The sequence below is a fragment of the Sceloporus occidentalis genome, unplaced genomic scaffold (genome assembly GCF_023333645.1).
Source record: "Sceloporus occidentalis isolate IW3139 unplaced genomic scaffold, rSceOcc1.0.p SCAF_3, whole genome shotgun sequence".
Taxonomy (NCBI): Eukaryota; Metazoa; Chordata; class Lepidosauria; order Squamata; family Phrynosomatidae; genus Sceloporus; species Sceloporus occidentalis.
This window is the reverse complement of record NW_028316983.1, coordinates 224936036-224949832: the sequence shown is the minus strand read 5'-3', so window position 1 is coordinate 224949832 and position 13797 is coordinate 224936036. Positions and strand designations below refer to the sequence as shown.

General features: G+C 39.6%; 1 protein-coding gene across 1 annotated transcript in view; it reads left to right on the top strand.

Moving 5' to 3' along the window:
- Nucleotides 1-13797, top strand: part of LOC149317570 (nardilysin-like) — a 71753-nt gene that overhangs the window by 27859 nt on the left and 30097 nt on the right. Inside the window, exons 12-15 of the mRNA XM_089518934.1 lie at nucleotides 9503-9623; nucleotides 11441-11499; nucleotides 13232-13286; nucleotides 13453-13557. Of these exons, the coding sequence (XP_089375060.1) occupies nucleotides 9503-9623; nucleotides 11441-11499; nucleotides 13232-13286; nucleotides 13453-13557 (340 nt within the window). The remainder of the gene's footprint in view (nucleotides 1-9502; nucleotides 9624-11440; nucleotides 11500-13231; nucleotides 13287-13452; nucleotides 13558-13797) is intronic.

Here is a 13797-nt window from a genome sequence, read left to right as displayed (position 1 = left end):
ATTTGCACATCAAGATCTTTTGCCCATTTTATCATGTATTCTTTAATTGTCTCTTTTTCCAACTCAAATTTCCTAATTAAATTATACAATTTCGATATTTGTTTCTTGGGGTTTTTCAATATTTTTTCCAATTCCAATTCCATAGGACCAATTCCTTTTTCTTTTAAATCTGATATAAAACGCTCCTTTAATTGCATGTATGTGAACCAATTACATGTAAATCCTTCCTTATTCAATTCTTATTGCGATTTCAATATTATTTCTTCATCTTTTAATATCAATAGATCTTTATATGTCACCCAATACTCCCTTTTCAAAATCTCCCTTTTATATAAGGCTTCATTTGGTGAAGTACAGATCGGTAATTTGGAGCACCAAACTTTTTTATACTTATTCCATATCTTCAATAAATTTTTCCTTAGTATGTGGTTATCAAAATTTCTATCCAATTTTATTTTGTCATAGAAAAGGTATCCGTGAAGACCAAATTTTAATTAAATTTTTTCTAAATTAATTGTCCTCCTCTTTTGCAATTTTAGCCAATCTAAGAGCCAGTCCAGTACCCATGCGTGGAAGTACCACCTTAAGTTTGGCAAAGCTAAGCCCCCTTTGTCTATGGAGTCATATAAAATGTCTATTTTAATTCTCGGTTTTTTGTTACTCCAAATAAAATTCGATAAATCTTTCTCCCATTTTTTAAATATTAGTTCATTGCTAATTATCGGAATATTTTGAAACAAAAAAAAAATTTTTGGTAATATTGTCATCTTAATAATTGCCATCTTACCTATCCAAGAGACATTCAAATTTTTCCATTTTTGGAGATCAGATTTTATCGTTTTCCATAATTTCTCATAATTATTTTTATATAAATCAGTATTTTTGTTCATAAGAGTAATACCTAAATAATTCACTTTTTTAACCAGTTGAAAGCCCGATTTTTCCCCCAACTCTTCTCTTTCTGTCTTCCCCAGATTTAATGTAAGAATATTGGTTTTTTCAAAATTAATTTTGTATCCTGCGACTACTCCGAATTTTTTAAGGATCTTTAAAAGATCATCTATGCTTTCATTGGGATTTGCAATAGTTAAAACCAAATCATCTGAGTATGCCCTTAATTTATATTCCTCCCCTCCTAATTTAAAACCTTCAATATTTTTATCTTGTCTAATTTGATTTAGTAGGATCTCCAATAAAATTATAAACAGTAGAGGTGAGAGTGGGCAGCCTTGCCTTACCCCTCTGAATATTTCACATGTTACATTTCTTTCTCCATTTATCACAAAGCGTGTGTCTTGTTTCCCATATATCGCTTCTATTGCCTTTATAAAATTTTCACCACTATCTAATTTCCTTAATACTCCAATCATGAAATCCCAGTTCACATTATTATTATTAATAATAATAATAATAATAATAATAATAAATTTTTATTTCTACCCCGCCCTTCCAAGAAAAGATCAGGGCGGCTTACAAAGTTATAAAAACATTACAATACAGGTTAAAAAATTCAATCAGCAATTAAAACCATTATTACAAAAACAGGAACAGGAAACGATAAGATAAAAAATACATATATCAGGGGCAGAAGAAAAATGCAAAAACGTTCATCGATCCAGGGTCAGAAAGGAAAAAAAGGGGCAGGAAAAACAGACAAACAAATTAAGGTGGGAAGGCCAGCCGGAATAGATATGTTTTCAGCTGTTTTTTAAAAACATCTAATGAGGCGGCGGAGCGAAGCTCTGCAGGGAGCTTATTCCAAAGTACAGGGGCAGCAGTAGTAAAAGCCCTCTGTGAGGTCCGAGTAAAATTAGACCTAGGGACCTCCAACAATTTGGTCCCAGATGTTCTGAGTGTGCGGGGTGGATTATGTGGGGAGAGGCGGTCCTCCAAGTACCCTGGGCCCAAGCCATTTAGGGCTTTATAGGTCAAAACCAACACCTTGTATTGAGCCCGGAAGCGAATAGGCAGCCAGTGAAGATCTTTTAAGATAGGTGTTATATGGTCTGACCTGGAGCTACCAGCGACCAATCTGGCTGCCATATTCTGCACTAATTGCAGCTTCCGAGTTTGGTACAAGGGTTGCCCCATGTAGAGCGCATTGCAGAAATCCAATCGAGAGGTTACCAAAGCATGTACAACAGATTCTAGGTCCTTTTGGTCCAGGTAGGGACGCAGCTGGCGTATCAGCCGAAGCTGATAACAGGCACTCCTGACCGTCGCATCCACCTGAGAAGTCAGCTGGAGCGACGAATCAAGGAGTACTCCCAAGCTGCGCACCGAGTCCTTCAGGGGGAGCGTGACCCCGTTCAGGGCCGGGTGACAGATCTCACCTCCAGGAACCGGGGAGCCTATCACCAGTACTTCCGTTTTCCCTGGATTCACACTGAGTTTGTTCTCCCTCATCCAGCCCATTACTGACGCCAAGCAGGCATCTAGAGGAGAGATGCCAACCTTAGTTACTGCATCAGTCGGAGACATAGAGAAGATTATCTGGGTGTCATCAGCGTACTGATAACACCGCGCCCCATGTCTCCGGATGATCTCTCCCAGCGGCTTCATGTAAATGTTAAATAGCATAGGGGACAAAATCGCTCCCTGAGGGATACCAGATGTCAGGGCCCTCCTGTCGGAGCGACAGTCCCCCAGCTCCACCATCTGGGATCTGCCCGAGAGGTAGGAACGGAACCACTGCAAAGCAGTGCCCCCAATTCCCAACTCCCTCAGGCGTCCCAGAAGGATACCATGGTCAATGGTATCGAAGGCCGCTGAGATGTCCAAGAGCACTAACAGGGACACGCTCCCCCTGTCCATGCCCAGACGGAGATCATCAACTAAGGCGAGCATGGCAGTCTCAACTCCATAGCCCGCCCGGAAGCCAGTTTGAAATGGGTCCAGAAAATCGGTGTCGTCCAAGATCGACTGAAGCTGGAAGGCGACTGCTCTCTCGATCACCTTCCCTAAGAAAGGTAGCAGCGAGATGGGTCTATAATTATTGTAAAGCAGGGAGTCTAAGGAGGGCTTCTTTAGCAGGGGTTTAACCACTGCTAATTTTAATTTAGATGGAAACTGGCCCTCACTTAGAGATGTATTGATTATGTGATGCAACATTAGTCGCACCACATCTCCCCCCTGAGCTGCCAACCATGAGGGACAGGGATCAAGAGAGCAAGTCGTCCTCCTAACACTTCGGAGGATCTTGTCCACTTCATCGGTACTAACAAACTCAAAGTGATCCAGTATAACAGGGACCACGGACGCTTCGGACACCTCTCCTATAGGATCTGCACAAAGACTGGCGTCGAGATCAGCCCTTACCCGAGAGATTTTATCCACAAAGAAGTTGTTAAAATCGTCGCAGCAGGCTTTAGATGGCTCCAGGATAGGGCTCAAGGTGGGAGGGAGCCGAGTTAGCTCCCTCACAACCCTGAACAGCTCTGCCGGACGCGACTCTGCGGACGCAATACGTGCAGCATAGAAAGAATTCTTCGCTGCACGTATTGCCACTCCATAGGCTCTTAAATGAGAGCGAAGGAGTGTCCTGTCAGACAAGCGCTGATGTCTTCGCCATTTGTGCTCTAGTCGTTGCGCGACCCGCTTCCTTGCCCTGAGATCTTCCGTGTACCAGGGTTGTTTATTGGAAGCAGGCCGGAAAGGACGCTTGGGAGCGATGCTGTGTATAGCCCTAGAGAGATTAGTATCCCAGATGTCGACTAGGGCATCAACAGAATCGCCGTCAGAGCCAGTCGTATACCCCCCTAGGGCTTCTTGGAACCTTATGGGTTCCATCAGCCTTCGAGGGTGGACCATCCTAATAGGTCCGCCACCCCCGGGAGGGTTAATGGTAGGAGCCTTGATTCTAGCCTCAACCAGGAAATGATCCGTCCATGACAAGGGAGAGACGTTAGAAATCTCTACCCACGGAACCTCCATGTCCGTACTGAAGATCACATCAAGAGTATTACCAGCACAATGAGTTGGCCCTGAGACCAGTTGAGACAGGCCTTCTCGGCGTCTATAAAGTAGAATGCCAATTTTTTATCAGTTCTTTTACTATGTATTTCTATTAAATTTACTAAGTTTCTAATGTTATCTTTAATCATTCTTCCAGGGAGAAAGCCGGATTGATCTGGATGTATCCAATTTATCAATACTTTTTTTAGTCTTTCTGCCAATATTGAAACAAAGAGTTTATAATCGGAGTTTAATAGGGCAATAGGTCTATAATTTTTTGGTAACGTTAAATCTTTACCTTCTTTTGGAATTAATTAGTTGTAGAGTGTAGCCATGTTTGGGGTATTCTCCCTTTTAAACCTTCATTCATCACCTCGACCAAATGATCCTTAATAGTTTCTTCACATGCTTTGTAATATTCGTTGGTATACCCATCAGGACCTGGAGTTTTTCCGTTTTTACTTTTTTTATAGCCTGGGATACCTCAGAAGCCGAAATTTCAGAATTCAGTATATCCTTTTGTTCCTCCGTAAATTTTTGGGTATGCAATGACTTTAAAAAATTTATTACTTTATTCCCTTTAACCATGTGTTTCTTAAAGAGGTCTTTGTAATATTTAAGAAAACAATCTTTAATTTGAGTCTGATTGACCAAAAATTTCCCATCTTCTTTCAACATAGTTATAAAACGTTTTGCTTTCTCCCTTTTTATTTGATGAGCCAACAATTTCCCTGATTTATTTGCAAATTCAAAAAAATTTTGTTTAGTAAATTTAATTTTCTTTTCCATTTGTTCCACCAATAAATTCGAAATTTGAGTTTGTATAAATTTTATCTCAGACAATATCATCTGATCTTTAGGATTTTCTTTCAATTTCTTCTCTTTCCTTCTCAATTCTTCATTTAAACTGTCCAATTTCTCATTCTTTTTCTTTTTAATCTCGGATGCTTTCTTAATTACCCACCCTCTTATTACTGCTTTATGAGCGTCCCATACCGTTTGTAAATTTGTCCCTTTATCCAAATTATCTATAAAGTAATTATGAATATTCTGTTTTAAATTTTTTATCAAATTTTCGTCTTTTAATATTGTATTACTGATTTTCCAATTAAATTCATTATTCTCGCTTATTAAATTAATTTGCACGGGGTTGTGATCTGACAAAATTCTTGGGAGAATTATAGCTTTATTTACCTTCGAAATCAAATGGGCAGACACTAGAATCATGTCGATTCATGACCAGGATTTATGGGGGTTGGAAAAAAAGTGAAGTCTTTATTTGTTCTATTCTTACATCTCCATACATCTTCTATTGCCAAAGTGTTCATCATTTCAAAAAATTCGTTTGGTAGTTTCCCTTGTTGTTTCTTGACCTTTTTTTCAGAAAATTTATCCAATTTGGGGTCAATCACCCCATTCCAATCCCCAAGCATAATCACAGATTCGAATTCTAGGTCTAATATTATATTCTTAAGTTTTTTGTAGAATTTATTTTTATTTTCTAAAGTTCCATAAACACCCACAATCAAAATTTTCTGACCCTTACAATTTAGTTCTATTATTAAGAAATGCCCGTCAGAGTCATTATAAATTTCTTTCGCTTCATATTTAGTATTTACATAGATAACCACCCCTTTCTTTTTAAATTTAGAAGCCGAAATAAATTCTTGTCCTAATTTAACAAATCTTAAATGCTTTTTATCCTTTTGTTTAATTCTTGTTTCTTGCAAACAAATCACATCTAGATTAAGTTTTTGAAGATAATGACATATTTTTCCCCTCTTTTGAGGTGTGTTTAGGCCTTGTACATTCCATGACATCAATTTTAGTTGGTTCGCCATATTCAAGCTGTATCTTCCAAGCAAGACAGAGACCAAATAGAGTTAATTTTTTATGTCAGGTTTGTTTATAAAATTCAAAATTTAAAAGGCGAGTAGGTAATAGTTCAAAAATTCAGGAGGTTTCACCAGTAACCTCTCTTGTCAGTACAGTCTTTCAGCTTCGTCCCTCTTCTCCTCTCTTCTAATCCTTTCTTCCTCAGTTAAAACTTCCTGCGGTTCTATATATGAATTGGATACGCATCCAGGGCCCAAATCCTGATTTTCTTCCTCTCCTAAGTCTTCTTTTTCTTCTTCCTCGTTATCTTTATGTCCAAGATCGACCAGCAAACTGCTCAATTCCTTTCCACCTTTTGCACTCTTCTTTCCTCCGTTTTCAGTTGTAATCAAGTTGGGTACTCTATTCACATCTTTAGTTCTCTCAGCAGTTTTCCTTAGAAATGCTTTGGCCTGTTCTGGTGATAAAATCTTTATTCTTTTTTGGTTCCACCAGAAGGTCAAACCTTCTGGAACTTCCCAACGGTATGGGATGTTTTCTTTCCTTAGAAAAGAGGTTAGAGGGGTATAATCTTTCCTTTTCTTTAATAGCCTTCCGGGCACATCCTTCAAAATTTTAAGCTCCAAATTGTTGTATTTGAACGGGGTGTCGTTATGCACAGCTAAGAATTGGTCTCTAACATGCTTTCTTACGAAATATACTGCCACATCCCTGGGGAGGCCTTTTTGTCTGGCAATAAATGAATTAATGTGGTAGATTTTATCTATCTCATCTTTGAAAAATATAGGGTCCTTCTTCAAAAAATTGGCGATTTCTTTTATTAATTTTTCTGCCACATCTTCATTTTGTTCTTCGGGGAGCCCTCTAATTTTCAGACATTTTTCTCTTAGTTTCTACTCCCATGCTGCTTTTTCATCCAATTCTTCTTCTCTTCTAATCAAAAGTTTGGCAAAGTCTGTTTCTAATTTTTCTGTTCTGAATTCCAATATTTCAATCCTTTGCTTGATTTTTTGATTATCCTGAATCAGAGTGTCCACTTTTTGATTTATCTCTCTTAGGTCTGAGCGTATCTCTTGTTTTATCTCTTTTTTAAAATTATTCATCTCTTTTGCCAGAATTGCTGAGAGATTAGTAGAAAGATTTTCTATTTTATCTAATAAAAGTTGATTCATTTCTAGGGGTTGAAGTTTGTCAGTAGAGAGTTTTCTTTGATTTTGTGCTAATTGGTTAGCTTTTTGGGTTTGTTGTCTGGTATTCATATTACTCATAACACTTCTTGATATTATCCTTTAAAACAAGAAGAATACAAACCACCACCACCCAGAGTATGAGATACAGTATGAGGTTAGAAACATAAATGAATTAATGTGAGTAAACGCAATTAAGTCTAATCCTCTTTGCAGTCTAACTATAGACTACTTTTTTGAAATGTATTTACACAATAATCTAACAGAAGGAACCCCCCACTTTTGGTTTAATACAAATTTTACACAAACATGCAAATATTTTCCCCCTTAAGTATTAGAGTATCCTTAAGTCAGTTTCTTTCACCTTCCTCTTCCTTTCCCTTGCGTCCTAAACAGCAAACAATGTCTGTCTGTATCTCACATTAATCTCCTTCCTAATATATCCAAATTCCTACTTTGTTCTAGCCTCTAAGTCTCTCAATTACTGCACCTCTACCTTCTGTTCTTTCCAAGCACAAAAAGCCCCTCTTCTTCTCTTTTAACCACCCTTCATCTCCACATCTCAAGTAGGCACCCCTTTTATAGCTTTTAGTCCCGATGTTTACTCTTCCAAGCAACACTGCCGCGCTTGTGTTTGCCTTTAAACCTTCTTCTTACTACCTTCTTCTTCTCCCAGCAGTTCTGTAAGACTTCTGTCCTCCTTTAACCTTCTTCCACCGTTGCTCTGTCTACCACATCGTTTCTTATTATTTAGTCCTCCAACACTCCTTCCTTCCTTCCTTCCTTTTATGCTCTCTCCTCCTGATCTCTACTGCTCCACTCTGCCGCACTTCCGTCTGTTCCCCTTCTTACTACTTCCGTTGATACTCAGTCCTCTCTGTCTCTGCTTCCAGTTAGTCCTCCAACCGCACTTCCTTCGACGCTCTTGTCTTCCCCTCCTTGATTCTTCCTGTTGCAGCATCTTCACTTCACTCCTTCCTTCCCCCTGCCCATCCTGAAGATCAGGTTCTGCCGCGCCGTCACTCCTCTGCCGACAACACTCCCCCACTTGCTCTTATCCTTTTGCAGGTGAGTACTCAAGGCCGAGATGTTAACCCTTTGTCTTCTCTCTGGCGTTTTTTATATATGAGCTTAGAGTCCGCAGAAAAGAGAAGCTCCCAGTAAACAAAGTCAATCCAAGAAAAACAGTCCACAAAAACTTTTTGGAGTTATATAACCCCTTTCTCGCTGGATGGGTTTCTTTGTAGCAACAAACTATTGAAACGATAGAGCCTTCTAGGTACTTTCCTTTCTGTACCTTCTGATCCAATGTGATCTTTGAAGCTGTTATATGAAAGGGCTTTGGTAGCCTTAGTTCTAAAAGTCCTTCTTTATAACACAGTTTAATCAGAAATTGCTGGCGTCCCTGTGCAAACGAATCGCTTCTTGCCCAAAACTAGCGTGGAATGCTCTTCAGACTCCCTGCTATGGCTTCTTCCGTCTTCTCCACGTAGCGGTCAGACTTACTCTGAGATAAACTCAGTCCATAGACAGATAGGGTCCTCCATCGAGCCCCCTCTGATTGCCCTGACAGTCAGGGCAATTTCCCGGACTTACAGAAATTCCTTTCTGGGTCCAGGGCAGTGTTTTGGCCGAGACATCTCCGCAGCTACCTCGGAGTCTGTCTTAGTGAGGCACCATCACAACCGGAAGTCAAAATCAATGTTGCATTTTTTCAAATTTCCAATAATTTCCCATTTTCCCCCCTGTGGCATCAAAATTTTTGGAAATTTTACATCTCTAGGGTTGACTACCATTGGAAGAATTTCTAATCTATTTCAAAATGCTAAAGTTATAATACATTAACATCATATATGCCATATAATTATTATTATTATATCATTGCTATATACCATTATAATCATTTGCCATTATTAAAAATATATCCAGCTGTCTTTCACTCAAGCCTCAGTATAACTGATCTTTTGAAACTACTGTATTAAGGGTAAGGTAAAATCGTTAGCCATTTAATTTTTCTTTTTTAAAAAAATAATGGCACTTATTTTCATAAACCAAGGCACGTTACAGACCACCTAAAAGTGGCGGTCTGCTGCTGCCGCCAGTTGCTGTGTCCAGGAACTGCAGCGGCCAAACTGCACGGTTCCCGGGCGCAACAAAAAAGAAGCACCAAAATGGTGCTTTTTTTGCACCCTGGAAGTGGCGCCGCGAGGCACTAGTCGCACACTTACGGCTTCATTTCTGCCGCATGACATCCGGATGCTATGCATCTGCGACGTCAAAATGGCGGCGCCCGTGTAGAATGGGCACCACCATTTTGTACGGACCCAGTCCGTACTAGGGTTAGGGGGGTCAGGAAGTGATGCCCCTTCCTAACCCTAGTATTTCCTGGGGACGTACTATACGCCCGTCCGGAATGGGCCATCGTCATTTTTAATTTAAAAATTAACTGTCATTCACAGTGAAAACAATTTAAAATAGAATTATGTGCATATATTTAATGATCTGTGACTTTCATTTTACAATAGGTTTTGGGCTCTTGCATTATTTGGAGGTAATGGTGAAACAGGATTTGAACAAAATTCTACCTATTCCATCTTCAGCATTTCTGTGACTTTGACAGATGAAGGTTTGGAACATTTCTATGAGGTAGAATCTATTTCAGAATTCAAAGACATAGCCATGTTAGTCTGGAATATCAGTATGCAAAGGAATCTTGTGGTACCTGTGGGACTAACTGTGTGAAAGAAGTTGTCACATAAGCTTTTGTAGACTTGGTCTACTTGCTCAGATGCATGGAATGAACTGGTGCCCAGGACTGACCTTTATAATGAATAGCCATAGAATTGTAAAACTTGTGGGTATGGTGATAAAGTGACAAGTTCATTCTTAAGGATGCTCATTGAGTGACAAATGCAGGAGGCTGGCCTGTTTGCCCAGTGTAGACTGTTGAAGGGCATTGTTGACAGGAGAGAACCCAAGAAGCAGTTCTAATTTTTTGGTCCTACCCTGACATCCTTTTATAATGAACGGAGGAGGCAATTTCTGAGGATGCAGTGAGGTAAGCGTACTGGCCTGAACCCACTGATCTTCAAAGAGAAGACAGAACTTGAAAAAGTTACTTTTTGGACAATAACATCCATGGACTACTTCTGGGAGTGGAACCAGGAATGAAGCTCCACTTCCTAATACTTTCATGATGTGCTTTTCATTAATGGACAAAGGGAGCTTGTGAGGCACAATTGCTTAATGATTGGGTAGAATTCTTTCTAAAGAGACTTAAAATCATAAAATCATTTATAAATCAATAAATGATGTTGAATTCTCTACAATATTGATGAAATTGACAACACTAACCTAGACTTTCCCACTATGTTACAATCCAGATGTTTTATATTACGGCTCCTATCAACACCAGCCATCATGGTCATTGGTCAGGGATGAGCAGAGCTGTCAGATGGAGGGCAGCACTTTCAAAGAACACTAAGTTGTGGATACTTTGGCTTAATTGTGTTTTGTGTGAATGTCTGGATGTGCCCAGGGAAACTAACTGATTTAAAAAAAATAAAAACCAGGGCAGGAAAGAAACTCCTATTTAAAGCTATAGTTTGTAGCTGGCTTACAAACCACAGCTTGCATTAACATCCAAACCCAAGTTCCTGCCTTATTCCTGATTTGCTCTGGAGCCTTGCCCTAGCTATTTTTAAGGCAAGAACAACAAGAAAATGAAAATATTATGTGGACAAAGGGGCTGTACATACAGCCCCTAAGGGGCAGTGGGACGCTGCCCCTTTCCTAGCCGGATCAGGGCCGTGGCAACCCCAATCTGGCCTTTTGAGGGCGCAAAAAGGAGCTGCAAAAAGTGGCTCCTTTTTGCGCCCTCGAAAGGGTGCCATAGCCATGTTGCCGCAGCTATATGGCATACCTTCAATGCTGCATCGTATGGATGTAGCACTGAAGGAGCGCCATGATGCTGTACACCATGTAGAGCAGCGCATGGCATCAGGGTGCCCTGAGGGGCGGAGTTGGGCATGTGTCATGAGGACGCTATTCTCCGACTCCGCCCCCATGCCAGTCTTGGCTGGTGTGTACAGGGCCTAAGTGCATGTAATTGCAGCGGGATTTCCAGAAGTAGTATTCCAGGAGTACTGGCCATACTGACTGGAGAATTCTGAGAACTGTTGTCCATAAAATTAACTTTTCCAAGCTCTGAGTGAAGTGGTGACACAGTAAGGCTATGCCGTTCCAGGAATTCTGCAGACATGTGGGACATCAGCTTGAAATGGCAGAGGAGGAAGGTACAAAAAAAACCTCCACCGAGCAAAATAAGCTCAAAACAAGCTTCTTTGCTGTCTGCAAGACTGAAACTGGCTTGTTCATCAAACCATTGTTAACTTAAACTCCACCACTGTTTCTCATAGTGATGTGTAATCCATTGATTCATGGATTAATTTCTCCATCGTCAGGTTATTCATTTAATATTCCAATATTTGAAGATGTTACAAAAAAATGGTCCTGAAAAAAGGTATGCTTTAAAGTTGTGATAATGTATTTCTGCTCTCTCTCTCTCTCTCTCTCTCTCAACCTCTCTCTCTCTCTCTCCCTCTTTTAATGCATTTTCAGTTTATATTGGAACTGATGCTGTAACTGAAAGGGGTAAAGGATAATTTAAAAGTTATAGGCAAAATGCAGGTCACTGGGGAAAATCATGTATGCCAGTTCACATATGTATGCTTATCAGTTCATGAAGGCAGCATCACATTATGACTTCCACATGTGAGTGAGACATCACATATCAAACATCACAGATATATCTTCTTTATTACTTTAGATAAGAGATTTTTTTAAATAAATCTGTTTGCAGTATCAGCTGGAAGGCATCAAGAGCTTACTACACAAGCAAAAAGAATAAGAATGATTGATATACATTCCCCCTCCCCTACAGGCTACATCCCTGTTTTTCTTAGTCTTGGAACCATTGTGGTTCTCTAGATCTAACTGATACACCATACTATGCCAAAAGGTGGAGGGCAGATTGCCCATATTATCCTGTTACTGTTATTCAATAACAACCTTTTTCGATCCAGTGACATAGTTGTGTTGGTCTAGAATATCAGTATGCAAAGGGGTGTTGTAGCACCTTTGTGACTATGTAAGGAGTTGCATAGGCTTTTGTCCTACCATAATGTAGTAATAGGATAAGTAGAAGTTATAGCATGTTTTTAGAAATGTTTGAGAACTGTGCTTTAGTACCGTGAGCTCAGTCCAGGTGAAGAGATAAGCTAGGAAAGGATGTAAGCATGCTCAAGATCATTTGAAAGAGAGAGCATCTGTTCACATGTACATCCCACTGTGCCAACCAGTGCTGCTGGCACTGCAGTGAGTTGTTCACTCCTAGTATCAGAATGAGGTGACCAGCATCAGTCACATAGCTGGGAACTTCTTTCTGACCTCAAAGCATGTAAGGAGTTTATTGCATTGCCTTTTGCTCCCATGATAGATGTGGGATATAACTTTAACAAGGTGGATCTTACCGCATTTCCTTGTCGATGGGCAATATGCAGCCCATATGCAACCCAGGCTTCTCCTGCATCTTTTCAAGATTGTTTTAAGAAGGATATACCCTGGAGTTGATGTTGAATAGTCCAGACATTGGCCAGACTGTTCATGGCATCCTCAGGGTTTGGGCATCATCCAGACTCCCTGCCAAGAGGATGGGGAGGCTAGTTCATTTATTTTATTCATTTTCAGTCAGTCAGTAAGTAAGTCATTATTCATTTTATTTATATACTGCCTTTCTTGCAGGACATTTTTTTATAGATTATTTAGAACATGCAGACAGGGCTGTGGAAATTTGACTGTTGGAAGTGGACTTGGGACAACCTGGTTCTACTCCAATGGAGCTATGAAATTCACCAAATAGGTCCTTCTTTCTTGGGCTAGGCACTATCTGTCAGCCTGACCTGCATCATGGGGCCATTGTGAGGATAAAGTGGAGAGAATGAGAGAAAAGGCAGGATATAAATACACCTAATAAATAAACCAGTTTTATGTAGGTTATGTTTCTTTCCCACACAATTTATCGTACCTTGCTTATTCATTCTCATATCTATTTTTTTAAAGAAAAATAGACGAATGGTGGGGGCTTCTACTAGATATTGTGTCTAGAATTTCATGGCTTCAGGTTCATGGCTTCATTGAAAAATAAATATATAAATATAAAAGATGAGGCTACATAATTCCCTTCCTTCCTACAGAATATGGGAAGAAATTCAGAAGATTGAAGGCAATGAATTTTGCTTCCAGGAACAGGTATTTCAATATTGTCTCACTTCTATCCCTATGGTAGAATTTTCAATACATGGTTGATCTATCTACTAACTCTCAAGTTAATTGTCATGTTTCAAAGTCAACTCCCTAAGAAACCTTAACTATAACCTTTTGACATTGCGATTTCTGAAGTGTTGTTCATCCCCAGGCTGACCCCCTTGAATATGTAGAAAATATCTGTGAGTATATGCACATCTATCAGAAGGAGGACCTACTAATAGGAGATCAGCTACTGACTGAGTATAGCCCTGAAGTAAGTGAGTCTCATTTTTGTTTGGGGAAAAGAATTTATACAAACACCAATCTATTTGTTCTTCTGTAAAGCAAAAAAGCTGTCTGGCCAACATTTCCCAGTCTTCATCCAGAATTTTTTTACTGACAAAATTTTGAATCTTGTACTTTTATGAAATGGAAGTAGAATAAATTTGCATGTTCTTAATCTGGTGTAGGGATGGGGAAGAATTTTGTTCAGTTCACATTTTGATATGAAATT